Source organism: Somniosus microcephalus, chromosome 6 (assembly GCF_052327205.1).
Source record: "Somniosus microcephalus isolate GS21.2 chromosome 6, FLI_Smic_1.0, whole genome shotgun sequence".
NCBI lineage: Eukaryota > Metazoa > Chordata > Chondrichthyes > Squaliformes > Somniosidae > Somniosus > Somniosus microcephalus.
In genome coordinates, this window is record NC_140992.1 from 68,430,159 (window position 1) to 68,455,870 (window position 25,712).

Genomic DNA, 25,712 nt, shown 5'->3' on the forward strand with positions numbered 1-25,712 from the left:
TCACCCTTCTATATTCAATACGGTTGTCAAATTGATCATATGATGGGTAATTTAATAGTGAAATTTTCTACAAGTCATATTGCATGAATAGAGAAATTGAATTTACCGATGTATGAACTGATAAATATTTTTCCTATGGAGAAATTGGCAAGCATTTCCACCAATTTGGCCATAATCAACTTTAGGATCTTGCTGCATTTGCAAGATGATAGTATATATTCATGTTCATTTCCTTTGTGCAGGATTATGCATGCTTCCTGTCCATGATCTTTTTCATACCTCTCAGTTTGCCAAGGAACTTATCCAATTACTATATCAAGGACAGAAAGTTTGACAAAGGAAAACATCTTCAGTGAAACCTTTTTCGACAGCAAGAATACCATGTTATACCGGCCATCTCGCATAACGAGCAAAGCGCGTTCGTATGAACGCTATAAGCGGTGGGGACTGTACTACATAGATAGACCAGATAAATACTTGCCCATTGTCTCCTGTCGAAGCAGAGATACTCTCTCCTTTATTTCCTTATCTACAATACGTACACATATGACCCTTTTCAGTGACAGAATACAAAGTAGTAAGCCATGAGCAACATCATCTTTTGTACAGCGTTTGGATTTAAAGTAGAGAGAGAAACAGGGTTAATGTTTCAGATCGATGACCTTTTGCCAGTTCTGATGAAAGGCCATCGGCCTGAAAAGTTAACTTTGTTTCTCTCTCCACAGATGCTGCCTGCCCTGCTGAGTATTTCCAGCATTTTCTGTTTTTATTTCAGATTTCCAGCATCCGCAGTGTTGTGCTTTTGGATTTAAATTGCTTCATCTGATGACTGTATTTGTTTTTAAATTGTGCATTTTTCATTTACTACAGGTAAAACTTGCATACTTTCAGCTACAATGAGTCTCTGTTAGGTGCACAGTATCTTGATATCCATGCTGTTGGTCTTAAAATTATTTGCAAACTAAATATACATAATTGACTAAGTTCAGAATAGTGTTTCAGGTGTAAAGCTTAACCACAAAGTCATTACTACTGTAATAGAGGAACAGATTGAAGTACACAGTGTACCATTCTAAAATTAGTATGTTGCTGAAAGGTCTACATTAAGTCATTGGATCTACTTTACTGTTCAGTCTGGAGCCTTTTTAAATTCTGAATATAGAGCGAATTCTGTATTACATTATAGTCCTAATAAACTGATCATAATGACAAAAAACCTTCAAAAGATACAAAAAAGATGCTAAAACAGCATAAAGTTCTGGCTCCACTCAAGATATTAATTTCTCTGCTTTCAAATGCTAATGAACCTTTTTGTATTTCTTGCATTTTCGGTTTTTATTTCAAATTTCCAGTGCTCTCAGGCCTAGAAATTTCATCATGCAGTACCTATTTTTTGGGCGCTGCGTGGGCACCCATGGCCTCAAAATGGCGGGTAGGAAACGCGTGCGCACTTCTGGCCGGAAGTGCGCCTTCTCTCATATTGGGCAAGGACAAACAAGAGACGTCCTTGACACACACCCAAAGCAGAGGTTAGGCCCTTTGCATGTGCGATTAACGGGCCGAATGCTTGTATGAGGTCCCTCAAGATTGGTTTGTCCTTAGGCAGCCAGCGCCATCGTGGGTAACCCCGCCCCCTGACCATTTCTCAGTCCATGGCATGTGAGCAACCTCAGTGCCCACTGAACAACAACAACGACGTACTTATATAGCGCCTTTAACATGTGAAACGTCCCGAGGCTCTTGACAGGAGGTGTTATAAAACAAAACTGGACACCGAGCCACATAAGGAGATATTAGGGCAGGTAAGTTTTAAGGAGTGTCTTGAAGGAGGAAAGAGAGGTAGAGAGGCAGAGAGGTTTAGGGAGGGAATTCCAGAGCTTAAGGCCTTGGCAGCTGAAGGCACGGTTGCCAATGGTGGAGCGATTAAAATCGGGGATGCTCAAGAGGCCAGAATAGGCGGAGCGCAGCTATCGCTGAGGGCTCTAGGGCTGGAGGAGATTCCAGAGATAGAGAGGGGCAAAGCCATGGAGACATTTGAAAACAAGGATTAGAATTTTAAAATCGAGGCGTTGCTTAACCGGCAGACAATGTAGGTCAGCGAGCACAGGGGTGATGGGTGAACAGGACTTGGTGCAAGTTAGGACACGGGTTTTGGATGACCTCATGTTTATGGAGGGTAGAACTAGGGAGGTCGGCCAGGTATGAGTTGAAATAGTCAAGTCTAGAGGTAACAAAGGCATGGATGAGGGTTTCAGCAGCAGATAAGCTGAGGCAAGGGCGGAGATGGGCAATGTTACAGAGGTGGAAATAGGCGGTCTTAGTGATGGCGTGGAAATGTGGTAGGAAGCTCATTTAGGGGTCAAATACAATACCAAGGTTGTGAAGAGTCTGGGTCAGCCTCAGACAGTTGCCAGGGAGAGGGATGGGGTCGGTGATAAGGGAATGGAGTTTGTGGTATGGACCGAAGACAATGGCTTCGGTCTTCCCTGTGCAGTATTTAGCTGGAGGAAATTTCTGCTCATCCAGTACTGGATGTCGGAAAAGTAGTCTGACAATTTAGAGACAGTGGAGGAGAGGTAGAGCTGGCTAACGTCAGCGTACATGTGGAAATGAAGTGCTATCCTTGCAGCAGACATTCAACCTTCTGTTACTAAAATGTTAAATTTGCTTCCCAGAGGCTGACTCAAGTGCTCTGGCTTCACTTCTGATGTAGATGAGCTCCTAGCTAATGAGCACCCAGCATGCTCTTGCTCTGTTCCCAGCTCGTACACCTAATAAGTCCTCCTGGTCGAGGATTGCCCTACCCATCTTTGGCAGAGTCTTTTGCTCTGCTTTTGGCTCAGGTAGGCCTACCCCAGGTCCCTTGGATGGTGCTCATGATCAAGGTCACAGGGAACCTCCTCGTGTATGTTTTTAAAATGGTGTCAAATCACTTGCAACTGCTTAACATTAGAGTCCAATTAATACTAAATAATAGGGATTGTTTATATTTTTCGTACAAAGTTAAACCCAGTGAAGTATTTGTTTGAATTTTTATGCAGACTGCTTACTTTTTCTTTAAATCGCATTCTAACGCACACATTACATCCCAGAATTTTTAAAGTAAGTTTTTCTTACCAAAGTAACGAGTGGAAAATACAGTTCAGACCTACATTGACTAACACAATTGAAACCACCAGAAATTATCATTTTTATTTTTGCTTGCTGTCAGCGTTAGTGCAAAGGGAAAAGCACCACAATAAGGTTGGGAAAACGAATTGCAAACAGGCATTCAAATGATTTCTGTTGTATTGGCACCATTTCAGAAGCTAACTGGAGATAAAATAGGCAATAGCGCCCTCAAGGGGGAATGTTAGAATAATCCACTTAGAGAGATGAATTGGCTTTTTATGAATGCATAATGGTAGGAATGTGAAACAAACAGACCATGAATTCCATGACAATTCAAAGAATGTGCAGGGAGAAAAGTTTAAAAGAACACAACTGTAGAAAGTCACCAGCTATATTAGGATGCGAGGGCCCATGACGGATTTTAGCCAGTATCTTCCCACAGGCTGCTATACACACAGAAGACAGCAGGCTGCAACTAAAGAAAGAGTATCCCCATGGGAGGTCCGGATTGTATAAATAGTATTCTCTTCCGAGAGAGATAGAAAAGCACTCAGGGTACATCTTCACACCATCTCAGCTTCCCCCTGCACCAGCACCTACTGATTCATTACTAAGAATGTACCCAACCTTAACTACTAAAAGCATATTAATAAAAGAAAAGTCAGCAACAACTTCAAACCTTCCCACCAAGAAAATTACTCTCAATGCAGCCAGATTAAGCACAAAGAATCAAGCACCCTTTTTGACCAACTTCCATCCAGACCTCAAATGGAGCAGACTAGGCCCAGCACATAATCCACCTGGAAATGCTCCTCTAAAAACAGCATCACCAGCATCATCTGTAGAACAATCCTCCCACCAAATGGTACAGACTCAAGCTCCCAGTTAGTCCGTCGTGCAAGGACTCAATGCTTACAGAACACCCCCAGGTCCAACATGACTCCACAGAGCAGCCAACACTAATGCCATTAACCTCCTCAGCAACCACAGCACAAGCCCTCCCACAGTAACAATTCCAGCCTGACAACTAATTGCCCACCTGATGTCCAAGCATGCCCTCAGCTGAAGTCCCCATTGTCTGCCAATTATAGTATGATGTAACCTTCTCCCCACAATGGGCTACACTGACTTGCTGGCTGAACTGCACCTCCCTCTCAGAAGAATGTTAGAAGACCAAAGGCAACCTCAGAAATAATCTGCTAAGCAGGTGTACTGATATCTCCAAATTCCATAAAATGAACTCTCAAGTAAATGCTGAATAGATGACCTGGAGTTGCATTTCAGTGAAGGTGATGCAACCACTGCAGAACTCCAAGCACAAGTGTAAAAAGAGAGTGAAAAAGAGAATGAATGAGAGTGAAAAAGAGTGAAGGAGAAAGAGAGTGAGTGAGAAAGAGAGTGAGAAACACAGTAAGAGAGAGAAAGATAGAATGATAGAAAGAAAGAGTGCGATAGGGTATATGTAGGACCATATGCAAAGCGCCTAATGCTGGTTTTCAGGCGCTTACCCTAGACGTCTCTTTTTCTGCCTTTACCAATATGGCGGGCGGAGCACTTCCTCCATGTAATGAACTCATGTCCCACCCGCCATATTGGATGCTTAGACACCCATTTGGCATCTTAAAAACAGATGAGGCACCATTGAATTTCTAGGCCCTAATGTCTATAGGATAATAAATTATGACTGGCTCACATTACCACGATGTGGTAAGTGAACCATGCTGATTCAATCTATTCTCCTGACTAATTGCAAAGCAATCAAAAAACAATTTCATTCACCAGACAGGAAAGTTTCTGTCTGCAATGAACAAGCATCACAATCCACCCAAATTATTATTTTTCCAAATCTTGGCACCAGGAAATATCACAAAATGAATTGCCCAAATAATTTCTTCATAGTGTTCTGGGTTGCCATTTTTCTAATTCATTCAGTCCAGGGTTTATAACTTAAAAACAAAATTTATAACAGAACACACATAAAATGTACAAAACTGTAAAAAAAAATTAGACTTAGTAATAAAATTGACCATTTAATGCAAGAAATGCCTGCCAGAAGTCCCCTCCCCCATACCTGCCTGCCCTTCTGTCTCGGTCCTGGGAAAGCCTTGTTAGTGATCGAGACCTACAAAGGTGAGAGGCCATCATAAATGGGTATAGTCATGGATATGGGTGGGTGAGATTGTGAGAAAGATGGGATTGAGTGATGATAGGAATGCAGGGGTAGAGTAGTTTAAATGTAAATTAAAGTTACAGAGCATGAAGATTCACTTGGTGCAGAGGTGAACAGAAGACATCTCAGTGAAAAACTTGCCGTGAGTGGGACTTGGGAGGGTGGTACATGGCAAAGATTTTGAATGAGGGGTGGGAAGGTGAAAGATGGCTAGAAGGAAGAGTAGGTGCCAGAGAAGCATGGGGAGAAGTCAAGCTATGACTTGGCAATCGCAGTATGCCACTGCAAGCTCACCCACATTATTCTGGCTTATCCACCACAGATTATTCTCTTTTGAGCTCATAACATATTCGGCACATAAGCATATTACAGTATATACTTTTTTGTGTTATCGCCATTATGAATGCAAATGTTAACAGTTACATGAATCCAAATTTTGTTCTAATTCTGTTTCTTAATTTCTTTCTGCCAAGCTAAATATAGTACTGAAGAAAAATGATTTCTATTCCTAAAGACACGTGTTCAAATAGCTAAAGAGAATGTAGATCAGGTTACCAAATCTTCAAATGTCCTTAGAACAAATGAAGAATGAAAATACAAAAAGGAAAAATAAGGAAGTATATTAAGGGATAATGTACAATATATTAAAAGCTTTCTTAGATTACCCATGTCTAAATGCATCCATTACTGCTAGGCAACAAGGGATTAGCATAATACCTTGTTTTTAGGATAAACATTCAGAGCAATTAACACTTGGGTTTTGGAAGTTTTGAATAACAAGGTCAGTGTGAAAGTAGGGAGACGCCAACAAACTGAGAAACTCAAAAATATTACCTTCATTAGACCATCATGAATTAAAGACAGAAAATGCTGGAAATACTCAGCAGGTCAGGCAGCATCTGCGGAGAGAGAAACAGAGTTAACTCTTCAGGTTGATGACCCTTCGTCAGAACCGGAAATGTTAACTCGGTTTCTCTCTCCACAGATGCTGCCTGACCTGCTGAGTATTTCCAGCATTTTCTCTCTCCACAGATGCTGCCTGACCTACTGAGTATTTCCAGCATTTTCTGTTTTTATTTCAGATTTCCAGCATCCGCAGTATTTTGCTTTTGTATGAACTAAATACATCTCCATCCCCACCACTGGGGTGGCAAGAACAAGATGTATAACCCACAGGAAAAACAGATCTATCGAAGCTAAACCAAAAACCAACTTATGGCGCTGTTATGTACCACAGGCACTGACTAGGCACCAGTACCTGCTTAGAGCAATGCAGAATTGGTAGCGCTGGATTAAACTGCATTGCTCCACATTGCTCTCTACTCAGGCAAGTGGAGCTATGCTCATACCTACGTACATACATTTACAGAACTCTACTCAATGGGATCAAAATCTCGTTATGTTTTTAATATTAAACAAAAGTGAACCAGTTGCATTTATGTTATCAAGATGGTGTTACATTGTTGCCAAATTTTGATATGACATCAATTAGCAACAATACTCTCAAGTTATACTGCATTATGATAAACAATATGCAAAAGCTGCAGTTACGTCACAATGCTGCCACCTACCTTAATGCAACTTTCTGCCATGACTGAGAAAATACATTTTTTATTTTGGTTCTGTATGGTCAGTTAATAAATCTTTCCCTTTTGAACCATTTTTAAGGCTTAGAGAATCTTTTTATACAGCTTGAAAACCGTGTAAGGAATGAATGTTTATGTATTGTATGAAGTAATTTTTGTTTATTGAAATTCATGCAAAACAGTAAACTCATTAACAAACACATACAAGCATAGAATTTGCACTTCTGTGCTTTTGGTGCAGGCTGGGAGGGCGTGTGATTTTTCTGTCGATTCATTTACCCGTAAAAGAGACTGTGGATGAGTGTAGGGAGGACCCTGATGGGTGGAAACGCGGTGGGGAGGGTTGGAGCCTGATGGTTCAAAAGAGACTAAAGGCAGATTGTGTCCCCTTCTCCTGGGTTCCCCTCCCTCACAAGGCTACTGGACCTTGCTCTTCCCCATTACTGCCAGATCCCAATAACCCCCTCCCCACCAGTACTGCCAGACCCTGGCTCCCCAATCAGGCAAAACCTGCTCCACAGTCCTGTTGGACCGCAGGAACCCCCAGCCCATACTTCCAACCCCTCCACCCAGGTCCCAGGACCCAGGCCAGGAGACATGCTAGTTATAAAAATATCCTACTATGCTAGCATGGAATGTAATTATTTTAAATCAGAGACATCTAGTATTCAATAGTGTTGTCAGAAAAAATTGCATCGAACATCAGTGCATTTACCACCTTATCAAATTACACTTACTTAAACATTTTCATACCATTTGGAAATCATTTCACAACGTTCTAGAGTCAAGACAAATTTATAAAAGGTAAACTAAACTTGAATTTTTTTTTACACACACTATTAAGTGCTGTTGCTCACAACTTACTTGAAAGATGCAACTCATTATATCAGAAACGATTTTAGCATGTGGAGTGTCTTCATCCTTGCTGACTGGTTTCAGGTTATGCTCCAAGCATGATTCCCACAATGTTACTAGTGACTTTCCATGTTTCTCAATAGATTTTGTCTTCCTAATGGCAGTAGTGATTCGAGTAATGCAGATTTCTACCACTGCCTGATCATTGTCATTCGTCAGATAGTCCTAACAAAGCAAAAAAAAAATCATTGCATTACTTACCTAAACCTGCTAAAGTTTAAAATATATATTTTTATTCTTTGCCTAGCCACTGAACAACACTGTAGCTAAATCTGATTTCTTTTGTCATTTTATTGCAAATCCCCAAACGGGGATTTAGGTTAAAGCAATGTAGGTTGTTACAGCTTCTGACAAATAATGTTATTGTCACAGGCAGAGCTATGGCTTATATAGGATTACATAGAAATGACAAGAAACAAGCAGTTTGGCCTAACCAGTCCACGTCAGTGTTTATACTCGATGTGAATGGTAGTCCTAATCCCATGTACTCTCCCCATTTCCGTATCCCATTCCTTCAACCATCCATCTAAATTATTCTTAAAAGTCAACATAGTCTCTACTTCAATCATTTCAAAGTAGCATATTGTTAAATGAATTCATAATCTAAAACAATTAAAATTACGGAGATTTTACATACGCACACTGCTACAAATAATAGTTATTTAACACTTAGCCGCCAATAGTTTGCTGCAATTACGTTCTCACAATCTTGCAGCCATTAAATCATGAATTCACTCCTTCAATGAGGACACAATTAAATACAAGCTTTGGTTCTGTCTTCACAAACGAGGACACAAATAACCTCCCAGAGATGTTGGGGAACATAGGGTCTGATAAAAGGGAGGAACTGAAATAAATCAGTATTTGTAGGGAAATGGTGTTAGGGAAATTGATGGGATTAAAGGCCGATAAATACCCAGGGCCTGATAATCTACATCCTAGGGTACTTAAGGAAGTGGCCCTAGAAATAGTAGATGCATTGCTGATCATCTTCCAACATTCAATGGAATCTGGAAAAGGACCCATGGATTGGAGGGTAGCTAATGTTACCCCACTATTCAAAAAAGGTGGTAGAGAGAAAATGGGGAATTACAGACTGGTAAGCCTGACATCAGTAGTGGGGAAAATGCTAGAGTCCATTATAAAAGATATAATAGCAGAGCACTTGGAAAACAGCGACAGGATCGGACAAAGTCAACATGGATTTACAAAAGGTAAATCGTGCTTGACTACTGGAATTTTTTGAGGATGTAACTGGTAAAATAGATAAGGGAGAACCAGTGGATGTGGTGTATTTGGACTTTCAGAAGGCTTTTGATAAGGTCCCGCATAAGAGATTAGTGTGTAAAGTTAAGGCACATGGGATTGGGGGCAAGGTATTGACTTGGATAGAGAACTGGTTGACAGACAGAAAGCAAAGAGTTGGAATAAACGGGTCTTTTTCCGAGTGGCAGGCAGTGACTAGTGGGGTACCGCAGGGATCGGTCCTTGGACCCCAGCTATTCACAATATATATTAATGATCTAGACAAGGGAACTAGATGTAATATCTCCAAATTTGCAGACAACACAAAGCTGAGAGGGCGTGTGTGCTGTGAGGAGGATGCCGAGAAACTCCAGGATGATTTGGACATGTTGGGTCATTGGGCAAAAGCATGGCAGATGCAATATAACGTGGATAAATGTGAGGTTATCCACTTTGGTGGCAAAAACAGGAAGGCAGATTATTATCTGAACGGCAATAGATTGGGAGAAGGAGAAGTGCAACGAGACCTGGGTGTCCTTATGCACCAGTCGCTGAAGGTAAGCATGCAGGTGCAGCAGGCAGTTAAGAAGGGAAATGGTATGTTGGCCTTCGTAGCGAGAGGGTTTGAATACAGGAACAAGGATGTCTTGCTGCAGTTGTACAGGGCCTTGGTGAGACCACATCTTGAGTATTGTGTGCAGTTTTGGTCACTTTATCCAAGGAAGGATGTTCTTGCCATGGAAGGAGTTCAGCGAAGATTCACCAGGCTGATACCTGGGATGGCAGGAATGACGTATGAGGAGAGATTGGGACAATTGGGCTTGTACTCGCTGGAGTTTAGAAGAATGAGAGGGGATCTCATTGAAACTTATAAAATTCTGACAGGACTGGACAGATTAGATGCAGGAAGGACGTTCCCGATGGTCGGGGAGTCCAGAGCCAGGGGTCACAGTCTAAGGATAAGGGGTAGGCCATTTAGGACAGAAATGAGGAGGAATTTCTTCACCCAGAAGGTAGGCCGCAGGTAGGCCCCCCTGAACTGGTCGGACATAACGTCCGGTGGTAAATCAGGGGGCGCTGCCAAATATCACGGCCAGGGCGTCAACGGGGCACTGCGCACACCGATGACGTCATCGGTAGCGGCGCAGCGCTAACGGTTAGCACCACCACTAACGTCCCACGGAATTTAGCGGGAGGCGTGGACAGTGCCGCGCCCGGGCGCCAGTTGGCTTGCGCCCCATTAGCGCCCTCTTAAGGCGCTAACAGGAGGCGCAAGCAACTAAATTTTTCCCCCAAAGCCTTCAGGCTTGTTTTTTTTAACGCTCTTAGACCTATTAGAATTATTATTTACTGTGGCCATGTTTGATTTAAACCATTTATTTCTCTGACTGCCACTTTTGTTTTTCTCCTTCCTATCTTTTGCTTTTATCCTTGTTTCCCTTTCCTCTGTCCCCCTGCTCAGGTTCCCAACCCCCTGCCATTTTAGTTTAAACCCTCCCCCAGAGCACTAGCAAACACTCCCCCTAGGACATCGGTCCCGGCCCTGCCAACGTGCAAACCGTCCGGTTTGAACTGGTCCCACCTCTCTATCCACACACACATCATGCTATACACACGTAAACAGATGGGGGTAGATTTTCAACTCGCCGCCTGGGCGTACAACTAGCATTATGGATCAGCCACCCATTATAGAAAATGCACAACTTTAATATCCACTGAGTTCAATGAAAATCAGGCGTTTACAACACCAGTTTCACACCAATTGTGGCAAGTTGAAAATCTACCCCAATATTTCCCAGTAAAACCTGATAGTTACGACCAATTCAGTGAATATATCTATTGCAAATAGATCTTTTTTGGAGCTAAAGCGATCTCATATGTTGTAAGGAAAGTGTGAGGGTTGATGGGTTTTATTTATCAAAAGCCCAGCAAGGTGCTCACTATCTGCCTGGGTGAGATTGACAGCGAAAGTGAGAGAGCGCTATCTAAAATCCATGAGGAAATGACCAAAAACAACTTGTATTTATATAGCGCTTTTAACATTGTAAAATGTCCCACGGCACTTCACAGAAGCGTTACAAAACAAAATTTGACACCGAGCCACATAAGGAGATATTAGGGCAGATGACTTGGTCAAAGAGGTATGTTTTAAGGAGCATCTTAAAGGAAGAAAAAGAGGTAGAGAGGCAGAGAGGCTTAGGGAGGGAATTCCAGAGCTTAGGACCTTGGCAGCTGAAGGCACGGCCACCAATGGTTGAGTGAATAAAATCAGGGATACTCAAGAGTCCAGAATTGGAGGAGCGCAGATATCGCGGAGAGTTGTGGGGCTGGAGGAGGTTACAGAGATAGGATGGGGTAAGGCCATGGAGGGATTTGAAAACAAGGATGAGAATTTTAAAATCAAGGTGCTGCTTAACCGGGAGCCAATGTAGGTCAGCGTGCACGGGGTGATGGGTGAACGGGACTTGGTGCGAGTTAGGACACGGGCAGCCGAATTTTGCATGAACTCAAGTTTACGGAGGGCAGAAGGTGGGAGGTCAGCCGGGAGTGCGTTGGAATAGTTAAGTCTAAAGGTAACAAAGGCCTGGATGAGGGTTTCAGCAGCAGATGAGCTGAGGCAGGGGCAGAGTCGGGCGATGGTACAGAGATAGAAATAGGCGGTCTTAGTAACGGGGAGGATATGTGATCGGATGTTCATTTTGGGGTCAAATATGACACCAAGGTTGCGAACAGACTGGTTCAGCCTCTGGCAGATGCCAGGGAGAGGGATGGAGTTGATGGCTAGGGAACGGAGTTTGTGGCGAAGACTAAAGACAATGGCTTCAGTCTTCCCAATATTTAGTTGTAGGAAATTTCTGCTCATCCAGTACTGGATGTTGGTCAAGAAGTCTGACAATTTAGAGACAGCGGAGGGGTCGAGAGAAGTGGTGGTGAGGTAGAGAGTCAGCGTACATGTAGAAACTGATGCTGTATTTTCGGATGATGTCGCCAAGGAGCAGCATGTCGATGAGAAATAGGAGGGGGCCAATGATATATCCTTGGGCGACACCAGAGGTAACAGTGCGGGAGCAGGAAGAGAAGCCATTGCAGGTGATTCTCTGGCTACAATTAGATAAATAAGAATGGAACCAGGCGAGTGCAGTCCCACCCAGCTGGACGATGGTGGAGAGGTGTTGGAGGATGGTGTGGTCAACCATGTCAAAGGCTGCAGACAGGTTGAAAAGGACGAGGAAAGATCGGTTACCTTTGTCACACAGTTACATACGATGCCATTTGTGACTTTGATAAGGGTCATTTCAGTACTGCGGCAGGGTCAGAAATCTGATTGGAGTGATTCAAACGTGGAGTTCTGGGAAAGATGGGCATGGATTTGGGTGGCAACAACACATTCAAGGACTTTGGAGAAGAAAGGGAGGTTGGAGATGGGGCGGTAGTTTGCAAGGACGTATGGGTCAAGGGTTGGTATTTTGAGAGGGGTGATGATGGAAGATTTGAAGGAGGGACAGTACCTGAGGAGAGAGAACTGTTAACAATATCAACTAACATGGGAGCCAGGAAAGGAAGTTGGGTGGTCAGTAGTTTAGTGGGAATAGGGTTGAGGGAGCAGGAAGTAGGTCCCATGGAGAAGATGAGCTCAGAGAGGGCACGAGGGGAGACTGGCGTGAAACTGGAGAAAGAGGCGAGTTCAGGGCTAGGGCAGGGGGGGAACCACAGCCCCAGGACATTGCTGCAGGAGTTCCACAGGGCAGTGTCCTAGGCCCAACCAGCTTCAGCTGCTTCATTAATGACCTTCCCTCCAACATAAGGTCAGAAATGGGGATGTTCGCTGATGACTGCACAGTGTTCAGTGCCATTCACAACTACTCAGATAATGAAGCAGTCCATGCCCGCATGCAACAAGACCTGGATGACGTTCAGGCTTGGGCTGATAAGTGGCAGGTAACATTCACGCCACAAAAGTGCCAGGCAATGACTATTTCCAACAAGCGAGAGTCTAGCCACCACCTCTTGACATTCAACAGCATTATCACCACCAAATTCCCCCTCCCCCCCAATCAACATTCTGGGGACCACCATTGACCAAGAACTTAACTGGACCAGCCACATAAATACTGTGGCAACAAGAGCAGGTCAGAGGTTGGGTATTTTGCATTGAATGTCTCACTTCCTGATTCCCCAAAGCCTTTCCACCATCTACAAGGCACAAGTAAGGAGTGTGATGGAATACTCTCCTCTTGCCTGGATGAGTATAACTCCAACGACACTCAAGAAGCTCGACACTATCCAGGACAAAGCAGTCCACTTGATTGGCAACCCATCCACCACCTTAAACATTCACTCCCTCCACCACCGGAGCACTGTAACTGCAGTGTGTACCATCTACAAGATGCACTGCAGCAACTCGCCAAGGCTTCTTCGGGAGCACCTCCAAAACCCACAATCTCTTCCACCAAGGGCAACAGGTGCATGGGAACACCACCAGCTCCAAGTTCCCCTCCAAGTCATACACCATCCTGAGTTAGAAGTATATCACTGATCCTTCATTGTCGCTGGGTCAAAATCCTGGAAATCCCTACCTAACAGCACTCTGGGAGTACCTTCACCACATGGACTGCAGTGGTTCAAGGCGGCAGCTCACCACCACCTTCTCAAGGGCAATTAGGGATGGGCAATAAATGCTGGCCTTTGAGGGAAAATAATATAGTTGACGATAAAGAAACAAACTTAAGATCCTAACATGAAATGTAACAGTTGCAACTGATTTCTTTTAAATTTCAAACCAGTCCTGACTGTCAATTAGCAACATCAAGATGCCAGACATTGATGAACTCGTTACAGATCTGTGTCTATTATTATTGTCATATTACTAATTATACTCAGTGTTATTAAATCAATGCATACAATTGAAGTATTACAGCTGGCTTAAGTATCAACTTTTAATCTATTGCAAACATCTGAATCACAGAAAAAGAGCCACATCAGTTGCAATTTAAAAATAATTCTCACAATGTAATCTGAATACAGCACTCAAAAGGTGTGCCGTTGCATCAGCTTGTTGTACTGAATTAGATCAAAATAAAAACACTTTTTTAGGAAAGTTTCTAATATTGAATTTATGGTACTGTTTACTGACACTTACTGGTGAGGAAGATATTTCTTTTATTTGCTCAAGAGCTTCTGATAGACAGTCTTCAATTTCAGTATCCTCCAAGGAGAAGAGATCTCCTGCACGAGACAGATCCCTCTGCCCTAGCACCACACTGAAAAGTCGATGCATAATGGACAATTCCAATTCAGTGTAAAAGCGACATTCGCACGTATCCGAGTGTGGGCAAGTTCATCAAGTTTAAGAATGTGGACCAAATGTTTAAATCACTTGAGGTTCATATCTGCAAAGGTGATGTCACTCCATCATCTCATCACTCATCTGAAAAAAATGGATTGCAGAATAAGACATCTGTTTCAATGCACAATGCGTCATTAATCTGATTGTGATCTGTGAAAAGTACAATGGAACCCAAATAATTTCAGAGTCAATTAAACAATTTTGAAGCACAGTTATTGTTGTAATGTAGGGAGTTACATTCTCCAAATTGCATGCAGCAAGTCCCACAAACAGCAATGAGATAAATGACCAGATAATCTGTTTTAGAGTTGTTGGTTGGGAGATAAATACAGGACAGGGAGATTGGGAGAAGTTCCCTGTTCTTGTTCGAATGGTGACATGGGATCTTTTACATGCCTCGGAGAAGGCAGATGGGGGCTCGGTTTAATATCCCATCGGAATATTCAAATCCTTGACAGAAGCAGATGTGAATGAAAGGTTTAACTTGGCTTTCATTTCAAATGTCATAGGTGAGTGGCAAAGTTCATGTGGGAATCTTTTCAGTTGAATGATTTAAGGATGAGACTTGATTAAGCAGCATCTATAAAAGGTCAGGAAGGCTGGAATGTTACATTAGAAGGAAGCATATTTGTAGTCTGAATACCAACATACAAATCTCATTCATTTAGCACTGTAAACCTTTTCCTGAAAGAACAAACAAGCTGTTTGGTCAGGCTAGCACTTGAAAGAGCCAATCAGTCCAAACAGAAGCTCTGTAAGACATTACTTCATATTTGACCCTCCATTTTTGTCAGTATTTGCTGTCTAAAGGTCCAGACAGACTGGTTGCTGCTCAGAATTGAAAGGGTCAAAAACAATTTCCTCAGCCATTGAGGATGTAGTTGTAATACAGTCTTCGATTGTTATTTAGGAACAGCACCTCCTCTTCCGATTAGGTACTTTGCAGCTTTCCGGACTCAATATCGAGTTCAACAATTTCAGATCATAACCTCGGCCCCTATTATATTTTTACTTATATTTTTTTCCACCCCTTTGTTTTGGGTCTTCCCTTTCCCCCACCCCCCTCCTCCTTTTTTTCCCCTCTCTCTCCCACATGGCCGCTGTCTCTCATCCTGCCAGTACACTTCACACCTAATCTGAGCCGTCTTTTGTCTCCACTGTCCTATTACCATCTCGTCTGGTTTTGAATACCTCTTTACTTGTTTTGTTCTATCGCAGCCCTGCCTTCGATCTATTTTATTTCCTTTCCAGTTTTGAAAAAGGGTTTCGACCCGAAACGTTGACTCTAATTTCTCTCCACGGATGTTGCCTGACCTGCTGAGTTTTTCCAGCATTTTCTGTTGTTATTTCGATTGTTATTTGTTGAGCGTAATCTGCACCAACAAACTGCCAACTGCACCTCGCACGGAGCTTAGGTGATAAAGGAGGTCCATGCATACATACATGTAGACAGCTGGTACAGGAATATAGGCAAATTCACAGCAACTAAAGCAATTATGTAATAAAAACAGAAAATGCTGGAAATACTCAGCATCTCAGGCAGCATCTGTGGAAAGAGAAACAGAGTTAACGTTTCCAGTCGATGACCTTTTGTCAGAACTGGAAAGAGTTAGAGATATAATGGGTTTGAAACACGTGCAGGGGCAGGGAAAGGGGAGGAAAGAACAAAAGGGAAGGTCTGTGATAGGGTGGAAGGCAGGAGAGATTAAATGACAAAAGGGATGATGGCGCAAGGCAAAAGGAGATGTAATGGGACAAGCAAATAAACAAAAGATGGGTCTAGAAGAGGTGTAAATGGGAACAGCAGAATCATCAACAGCTGTTGTCTGAAAAAAATGGGAGCACTGGTTATGATCTGAAATTGTTGAACTCAAAGTTGAGTCTGGAAGGCTGTAAAGTGCCTTATCGAAAGATATGGTGCTGTTCCTTGAGCTTACGTTGAGCTTCATTGGAACATCTTTCGACTAGGCACTTTACAGCCTTCCGATACTATATAAAAGGATTTGTAAAGCTTTAAATTACATATAATGTTCATTTATACGCAAAGTAGATTTCAAAGGGTTTGCAAACAGTGAAGTCTGTTTTGTTTCTGATGAAGAACATGTTAAGAGAAAGAAGAAATGCAGACAACAAACCTTCACCGTCTTTCATTACATTCGATGGTAACTGAAACACTGTTTCGGTTACCTCTTCTGCTCTGCGGGAGTCCATTATGGGAATTCTAATACAAGGGCCGAGGCCACTGGATTCCCAGGACTAGTACAATAGATCCGACACTATAGTTACTATTCGTTTCACCGGGCATTAAACTGGCAAACTCAGCATGTAGGCATTAGAAGGTTGCCTTCTCTACGCGCACTAGTTTTACTGATATTGTACTATTCACCAGTGAGCTTGACCTTCATAATCATTAACTATATTTAACAGAGTTAGAACAAAAAGGCTCGTGTTAGTCATACTACGAGATCAGTAAAGTTTTTAAGTAACAGAAAAGAATAGAAGACACAGCAATGAACAAAGAGAGACATGGAACAGTGAAAGCAGTCGTGGTATAATACAGAATTACTATTCAATATTCACTCCAAATGTCATATTATAAAGCAATACATTAAAGTAAATTGTATCCTGTTGTTTGCTTTCCTGGTGAATTCTGTGAAGTAGCTGCACCTTAATGAAAAATAAATCAAAAACTTTTGATGGAGACAAATAGAGAAGACCCTAATTTTTGACACAATGATGCAGAGTTGTGTCATGTGTTTGGAAAGAAAATGGAAAGTTTTAAAAAGCCTTGCCAAATATATTTTCACAAAAATAGAGCTCTTTTAAATTTTCATTGGAGACACTATTAGTCAGGATATTTTTCCTAATGATTAACTTTAAGATTTATGAATATTATCTTTTTAATCTGTGAGGTAATAAATAAGGATGCTGAACTGAATAATAATATAGCAGGGAAGAATGCCTACTCTGTTGGTAGGCTGCATGATTTCAGCTGGTTAAACTCCAGCAATACTCATGCACATACTTGGGAGTCGCTGGCAGTGAAATTCATCTTCGGCAGTAGTGCAAAATGGGCAAAGCACATCAGCAGCCCATTTTACATTTGCTCCGATATTCTGTTCCATTGACTTTACGTCTTGGATACACCAACTTGTGTCCTGATTCTATGTACTTGGCTAACCAGGTTTTGCCCCAAAGGAGAGAGAGTGCACTGCATAACAGCAAACAAAGCTTCTACCTATGTGGATATCTCCGTAACTTCTTTTAGCGTCTCAAACATGGTACATGTCAGACACCTGGCTCACCAAAAAGATAAATAATCGAGACTGTCAAGTAAAGATGCAACACTTTTCCCGTTTGTACCTTCTAATGTGAAAACTATTTTAATATTTATTGTTCCTAGAAACAATTCGCAGGTCTTTTCCATTTCGGAAGTATGGATTTTTTAAACAACCTATTTTCACTGTTTTGGTGTATGTAACAGTAAAACAGAAATTATGTACTGCAATTTTGAAACATTTATACATGTGTACTCGATTTAAAAAAGAATGCAATAGTATAGTTGCAGACAAATGCAGCACATTGGTCTTAATTTGTTCAGAGCCAAAAACAAGTTAAATCAGGCAGCCTTCTAATGAATCTATGCTGTAACCTCTCTATTGCCTTTACATCCTTCCTAATGGTATTGAGTCCAAAATTGCACACAGTACTCCAACTGTGTTCTTACTGAGGTTTTATGCAGATTCACCATTACATCTCAACTTTTATATGCTATACCTCTTTTCGCAAAAGCCAGCTTTATGACTTTATCCATTTGAGGTGTTGCTATTAATGTTTTATGAACTTGAACCCCCAAATCCCTCTGCTCCTCCACATCACCTAGTTTTTCCACGCACAAAAGTCTAATTATTCACCCCTCCCTATCTCTAATATCAGCCAGCACTGCAGTCCTCCTCAAACTCTCCATTCCTCTGACTTCACCCTTGAGCATTCCCCCTTCCTTTGCCCTAGCATTGGTGGTTATGCCCCACGCGCTGGAATTCCCTCTTTAAACCTCTCTGCCTCTCCACCTCAAAGACCCTACTTAAAACTCACCTCTTTGACCCACCCCTTGTAATATCTCCTCTGGCTTGGTGTCCATTTTTTAAACTTACATTAAAGGCAGCATTTAAATGGAAGTTGCTGTTGTTACTATTTCAAATTCAATAAAGATATATGGCAATAGCTATGCTAATTCGTGTTGAAATTGCGTTAATTATAAATAGGATTGGAAAAAAAATTGAAATCTAAGCAAATCAAACTAATAAGCAGGTTAAACTAAAGTACAATTAAGATGTCTATGTGCTCCCTGTAAAACCAGGTTGAGAACATATATTACGACTACCCTGTATATCAATATGAAAAACAGCACGCAATTTTTTCTCAACAACCTTTTTCTTTTAAATGTTTATACCTCGACCATTAATTGTCAATTGCCCATTTTCCTGTTTTAATTTGTAATCTGGTTTATTTGTAATGATTGCTTTCTTGAAATAATTTTTGAAAACATTATACAATTTAAGAAAGTATTATCATCAAGCATGAAACATGCAGTAAGTACACACACACACAAAGTCTGCCGTGATCAGCACCAACTTAGAACTGGTCCTCAATTTATAAAAGATACTTTGTGTGACCCAAAGGATTGTTTATTGTTATGCTAAATTTCATGTGAGCTTGCTTTGGTCAGCTAACATTCTTACTTTCTTTTATGGAAACAAAAACAAGTAACATTTTGGTTGCAAAATTCAAATGACAGCAGAATCATTCATGCCAAATCTCACTGAAAGTTACAAGCAGTATCTAAATAGTATGAAACAAATTACCATTTAGAACTACTGGAAAGCCTATTTCTCTATTACTATTCCTTGCACTGAAAGAAATATGAGCAAGTTAGAGATATTGTTTTACCTGCACGCTAGTCCCAGTAGGCACACTTGTGATCAACTTACTCTGAAGGTTCCTGCTGTCTTTGTATTGTAACACACAGTACACTGTAGTCATGGTTATGAGAAGTAAAAGGCAATGGAAACTTTCTGTTGAAACCATGCACTTCCAGCAATCTATTTAACTGTTGTGGGCTAGGAATGCAAAGAATGCAGGCTGTAAAATCTGCCTAAAATTGAGTCTTAAGTGGCACAGTCAGCTGGTGAGGCTTGATCTGAACAAAAACAGCAATTGATTAGAATGAAGTTCTATCAAGGTTTTTGCGCAAAGCACAGGCACAGTTTAGTGATCTGTGATACCAACAGTCCCTGTACTGTGTATGGCACTCCCCCTTTAAAATGAGGCCAGTGAAAGAAACAGGACTCTTTTGTATCACTGCTGAGCTATCAATTCCCTAGGACAGAGACAGATGCAGGAAAAGACATTTATCAGAGAATCTGCATTTGCAATCATTTTGAAATTACTTCCATAAACTCTGAACGGTGTTAAATATATTTTTATGATCAATATTTACATTTTTTATCAATAAGAAGCCTGTTGCTGAATTTCTGCCAACTTAGTGCACTATTCATGGAATCCAATGATAATCAACATCATAAAGAGGTTTACAAGAAAACATTAAATTTTATACAACGACCGAAATGAGGACTCTGCAGTCATGGTAGCTGATGCTACTTTATGTTGACTATTTAAAAAAAAAAAAAATCAAATTCACTATATTCAGTAATTTTGAGAATGTATCTCTTTCAAAGTTTGTAAAAGCCAAGACCGTAATTATTTGTGTCAACTGATGCAATTTTGTTTCCCCCCAGGATCATTAATCATCGATGGGAATCCCCCTTTTTGACGTGCTTGGAAGAGGAGCACTGGCATAGGGATGCCAGGCAGGTCAGGCTGCATGATAGGGGCCCACCCCCTGTTACCCACCCATAGTTATACACAGGGGCAACCTCTTTAAATATTAACACAATATATGTTGGGCTTTGTGGTCAATGGCCTCTTCCTCACTCATTTAACATAGGCAGGAAATTTAGATCATGTTTTGCTCTGACAAATGGCTCTTTTTGACAACAGACACATTCTACATTTCAGCATCCCAGGTCTGCAACTAACAAACAACTTCTCAGTACCAGCAGCATCTATGCAAGCGGTCATCACACAGATTCCTCCCCTGCTCACTCATCAGTACCTACTTAACTTGCTTTAGCGGTGAAGCCACCAGTCACACTCCCCCTTCCCCACCCCAACCCACCCTCTGTCAGCTTTCTGGCACTTAATTGTGTCCTATCTGACCACATCACAGGAACCTATCCCATCCTCCCAGCTCCGTCTTTTAAAAATATTTTGTCTTTTTTCTTGCTCTACTGAAGATTCTTCCCCTCTCGTTTCTCTTGTTCCTTTTCCTTTCCCCTTGCTTCTCTCCTCTTTCTTCAACCTCCCATACGTTCGCTCTTCCTTTTGTTTCACCTCGCTTGCTAAACCATTTCTCATACACGGTCTCCTCTCCTTTTCTTGGCCTTGGGCTCAGTGGATTTGTTAAAATAATTTTTTTTCTCAACATTTGCCCCTGCACATCCATAACTCCCTGCCCCCATACCATTTGGTACTGTCAATTTATAATATTTTGGCTCCAATGTTTATTCAATAAATTTAATCACTAGGTGATTTATTTTTACCTAAAATAACAATTAATTCAGTAAACTTCATCATGGTTATTTTAAAGGAATGGAAAGGTAGAGCTTCAATAGACTTCTTCAGTATAGATAAGTAACAGATAAAGCAGGGATGCCAATTCATAGAAATCAGTACTGAAAATGTAATTTACAACAAATGCACAGTAAAACAAGTTCATCCTCCTATTATGACATGCAATTTCAATATCAATCTTTTACAACAAAAATAAACCACTATCTCTATAATGTTTTAATACTGCAATTCACATACCTTTCCAAATCATTCAGTTAAAATTTATTTGAAACATTCGTTGTCTCCTGTGGCACTCAGAGTGCTTACAAATGGACCTGTTGTAGAAATGGACCTGTTGTAGAAATGCTTATGATAACTGAGACAATATAGTTTGTGAGAGGCGGATGTTGAGTTTGCAAGGAATTGGGTCTGGGGGGAGAATAGTTAAGTGGGTTGGGGAAATGAGGTGATGTCGGAGTTGCAAGTAGTTTGGAGAGATTTATGGTGAGTAGTTGATGCTTGGGATAAAGTAGTGAAGGGAAAATGAGAGTGAGTAACTTAAAATTCATTTCAAAGATGCGGGCCTTGCTGGCAAGGCCTGCATTTGTTGCCTATCCCTAGTTGCACTGAGAAAGCAGTGGTGGGCCTTCCTCTTGAACTGTGGCAGTCTGTGTGGTGTAGCAGTTTGATCCAACCGAGTGGCTTGCTAGGCCACTTCAAAGGACAATTAAGAGTCAACCATGTTACTGTGGGACTGGAGTCACATATAGGCCAGACCAGGCAAGGACAGCAGGTTTCCTTCCCTAAAAGGACATTAGTGAACCAATTTTGTGACTACTCGCTCTCCTTTTCCCTTCACTACTCTATCCCAAGCATCAACTATATGCACCATAAAAGAAAAAAAAAGAGACTTGCATTTATATAGCACCTTTCATGACCACCTGATATCCCAAAGCACTTTACAGCCAATGAAGTTCTTTTGAAGTGTAATCACTGTTGTAATGTAGGAAAAATCCTCAGTACTGTACTTGCTTTCCCAACATTGTAATGAAAAGTATAGTAAGGTGGGGAGACTTCAATTGGGGCAAGTGGTCACGACTTGTGAGCCAAGTTGCTCTCAAAGCCAAGATGTCAATGCAATCATTCACAATAAGATCATGGATGGCAAGGACCTTGTTGACGAGTGAATGTACATTCTAGAGGGGTGTAGAGAGGCACAGTGATTGATCCACTGGCAAAGTCGAACAGAGTGGTAGTGGGTACAGTGAGTGGGATAGGAAGGGGTTAGCAAGGTTAGCCCCTATCAGGCACACTGGGTGAGAAGGTCAGCAAGAGAGGTTGATGGAACAGTTGGAGTTGCTGCTTGTAAGGAGGCTGCGATTGGTGCCTCAAGAATACTGTGAGAGGCATAGAAGGTAGCTGTGGACATTTAAGTGGGATTCAAGCCTGGAACAATAGCAGGAGCATAGGAAGGCAGAAGAGTAGTGATGGTTTGGGGTAGGGATTAGGGGCAGCAAAGTACCCAAATGGGAAGAAATGAAAGGTAGCATGTCTTCGCGACAGGAAGGGAGGAGACAGCGGAGAAGGGACTTCATGCACATACAGCTAGCAGATTTTGTTCTTGCATTAAGTACAACTCTCTGATATAGCCCTTTAATAAGACCGTCATGAAAAGCATTCTAAATTGCAGAAGCTATTCATAGGTCAGTGCATACAATATCTATGAATGTGACTGGGATCTAAACAAGGACACTGAACATTGTGGCCTTGAAGTTTCTCCAAGGGCACCATTCAGCAAATGGCACCCAAAATGTCTCTGACATTGCACCCATCAGGCCGAGATAAAACTGCGCCCAAGTTTCCACGCAAACTAACTAACATAAGGTGGAACATGAAATCTCCCATGAATCAGCCCAAGCAAGCAAAATAATCGATTCATGACTAGAACTGGGGCAATGGGGCAGTATATAGAATTTACAGCACAGAAACAGGCCATTCAGCCCCGCAGGTCCATGCCAATGTTTATGTTCCACATGAACATCCTCCCACCCCTCTTCACCTCATCAGCAAATCCTTCTATTCCTTTCTCCCTCATGTGTTTATCTAGCTTCCCCTTAAATGCATCTATGCGGTTTGCCTCAGCTCCTCCTGTGGCAGTGAGTTCCACATTCTAACCACTCTCTGGGTAAAGAAGTTTCTCCTCAATCCTTTATAAGGTAGTCACTAATAAATCCAATATTTATGGTTCCTAGTTTTGCACTCCCCCACAAATGGAAACATCTTCTCTACGTCTACCCTATCAAACCCCTTCATAGTCTTAAAGACCTCCATCAGTTCACCGCTCAATCTTATCTTTTCCAGAGAAAAGAGCCTCAGCCTGTTCAGTCTTCCCCGATAGGTATAACCTCTCAGTTCTGGTATCATCCTTGTAAATCTTCTTTGCGCCTTTTGTTGCAGTAAAGATAAAGAAAAAAAATTCCCCTTCAGAGTGAGTCTGGAGACTTCAAGGTAAGTAGCACTTATCTCTCCCTGTCCTGAAAACATTAAAACTTTACATAGTAATTAGTTGAAATCACTCTGAACAGAGTCTGAAAGTATTTGTAACTTTTCCCTTCCTGTAGATGACGGATATTGAAAAGAAAGAAATGAAAGATGCCCGCAAGAGAGCCTTCAATTTTGCAGAGGAGGACCTTCAGGCCCTCCTCAATGAGGTCGAGGCCCGTCAGGGGAAGCTGGTCACCTCATCAGAGGTGCTGCCCTCACAGGTGGCGAGAAAGCATGCCTGGGCCAAGGCACTCAGTTCCTCATCCATAGCCCCCAAGGTGGCGGACCAGTGCCGTAAGAGGTTCAGTGACCTGAAAAGGTCAGGGAAGGCAAGACATTTATTTCCAATACTTTCTGCCATGCCCAATCTGTCAGACTCAGGCACAGCAACCAAAGCAGTGACCTGTCGGATGGCCTGAACCCCACCCACCCCCCTCCCGAAAGATGCAAGTCTCTGGAACTTTCCCTTCTCTCCTTCCTCTTCCTCCTCCTCCTCCAGCATCACAAAGATGAGTGGAATGGCCAGAAAATTATCCAGTCTTCAAGTTTTTTTTTTACTAATTGATTATTTCTACAGCAGCAGGGCAGGCCTAGTAGCTTCAATTAACTGCTGGTCACCTGATTAATCCTGGATTCATACGACCACTGGTGCCTGTGCAGCCGAGAATCTAGGCGCACTGCAATGAAACCCTCAAACAAGCGCAATTGGAGGAAACTCACCTTTCGGGCCTGGGGGTCTGACCAGTTTTGTGGGCAGGGACTCACTCGGGTGCAAGGTTCAATGAACGGACTTAAAAGATAACGGATATTTGAGCGTATTGTAGTTACGGCCGTGACTCATTTATGCCTAAAGTTTCACGATCTTTTACGCCATTTGACTTGTTCCACCCAAATTAAGCCATTATCTGGGTGAAAATCAGAAGGAAACCGAGGGCCTGTGTCTGAAATAGAAACAGAAATCTAAATCCACAGAGAAAAATGAAACAAAATCAACTAGAGTTCTACTGAATGGTCACAAAATCTTTTAAACAACATTACAATCACACAGAATTTGTTCCCTCATGTAACTCGTCCCTATTTATTTTCTAGAACAAAACATTTTATATAAATAAGAAAGAGGTATTGGCAAAATAAAACACAAGAGTTATTCCAGAGGGCATTATACAAAAGCAAATGCCAAAAACTATATCTGGATGCTTATCAGGCCTATATGTACTTATTCCTGACTTTCAAAACACCTTGTTTTGTTTCTGCAGCTCTGATAAATATCATGTCAGGTTATAAAGTAAAAGCCCTGGGATATTATTGACTTCTACAGTCACTCCATAGTAACTGAATTAATTGTTGCAAAATACAAGAGGAAACAAGTGTTTAAAATGTTTGTAGTATCTAACTTTTGTTACACAAGGTTTAGAACATCAGCAACTTACAGTTAAGCATTCTAATATTCTTTTACTTATTCAGAAGTATTTTATTTTGCGCTTATTCTAAAATATGCTAACAGACTGCGCTGTAGTAGTTTAGGATTGAAAGTAGATTGTGGATTTAGTACTCAAGATCCCAAAATGGTCTAGGTTCTAATACTATATTTTTAAAACAGAATAATTACATTAAGGCTTGTTTTGTATGGAAACAATGTACTCAATATTTAGACAACCACTTTGTCAAACAAAATACTGCCAAACAGTACTTGTTCCAAGCATGCATGAAAAGTTTTCTTGCTTGGGCAAAGATACGTTTTTGTATCAAATTCCTGTGCGCACTTACTGCTGAACAATGAAAACATGAGAGGGCAGTAAAAATAAACCTTCCCTTAGACTTTTGGATTCATAATCATTTTTTTTTTTAAGAAGTACTGGCAGAAGCCCTTAACTTTACTAACTGGCAACATATAGTACATCAATTTTATGCAAGTGTGATAGAATTGCATATTAAACAATGAATTATACCACTGAGACATCAAACTTTATACCACTAAGACATCAAACATTTTTTCAATTATCTAAAACCATGATGTATCTTCTGCAGCAAGCCACTGTACATTACAATAATCAATTATTCCTGCAAAAATTCTTTACCATTAAATATGAAAGCTCCATAAGATTTCCAATGGAATATTTTG

The 25,712-nt window shown here is 41.4% G+C and overlaps 1 protein-coding gene across 4 annotated transcripts in view; it reads right to left on the reverse strand.

The window, feature by feature from the left end:
• veph1 (ventricular zone expressed PH domain-containing 1) overlaps positions 1-25,712 on the reverse strand; it is a 390,667-nt gene that overhangs the window by 363,353 nt on the left and 1,602 nt on the right. For all 4 annotated transcript variants that reach the window (XM_085990360.1, XM_085990361.1, XM_085990362.1 and 1 more), the window contains 2 exons: positions 14,168-14,455; positions 7,732-7,947 (listed from right to left, as the gene is read on the reverse strand). In XM_085990360.1, the coding sequence (XP_085846486.1) occupies positions 7,732-7,947; positions 14,168-14,305 (354 nt within the window). In that variant the 5' untranslated portion in view covers positions 14,306-14,455. The remainder of the gene's footprint in view (positions 1-7,731; positions 7,948-14,167; positions 14,456-25,712) is intronic.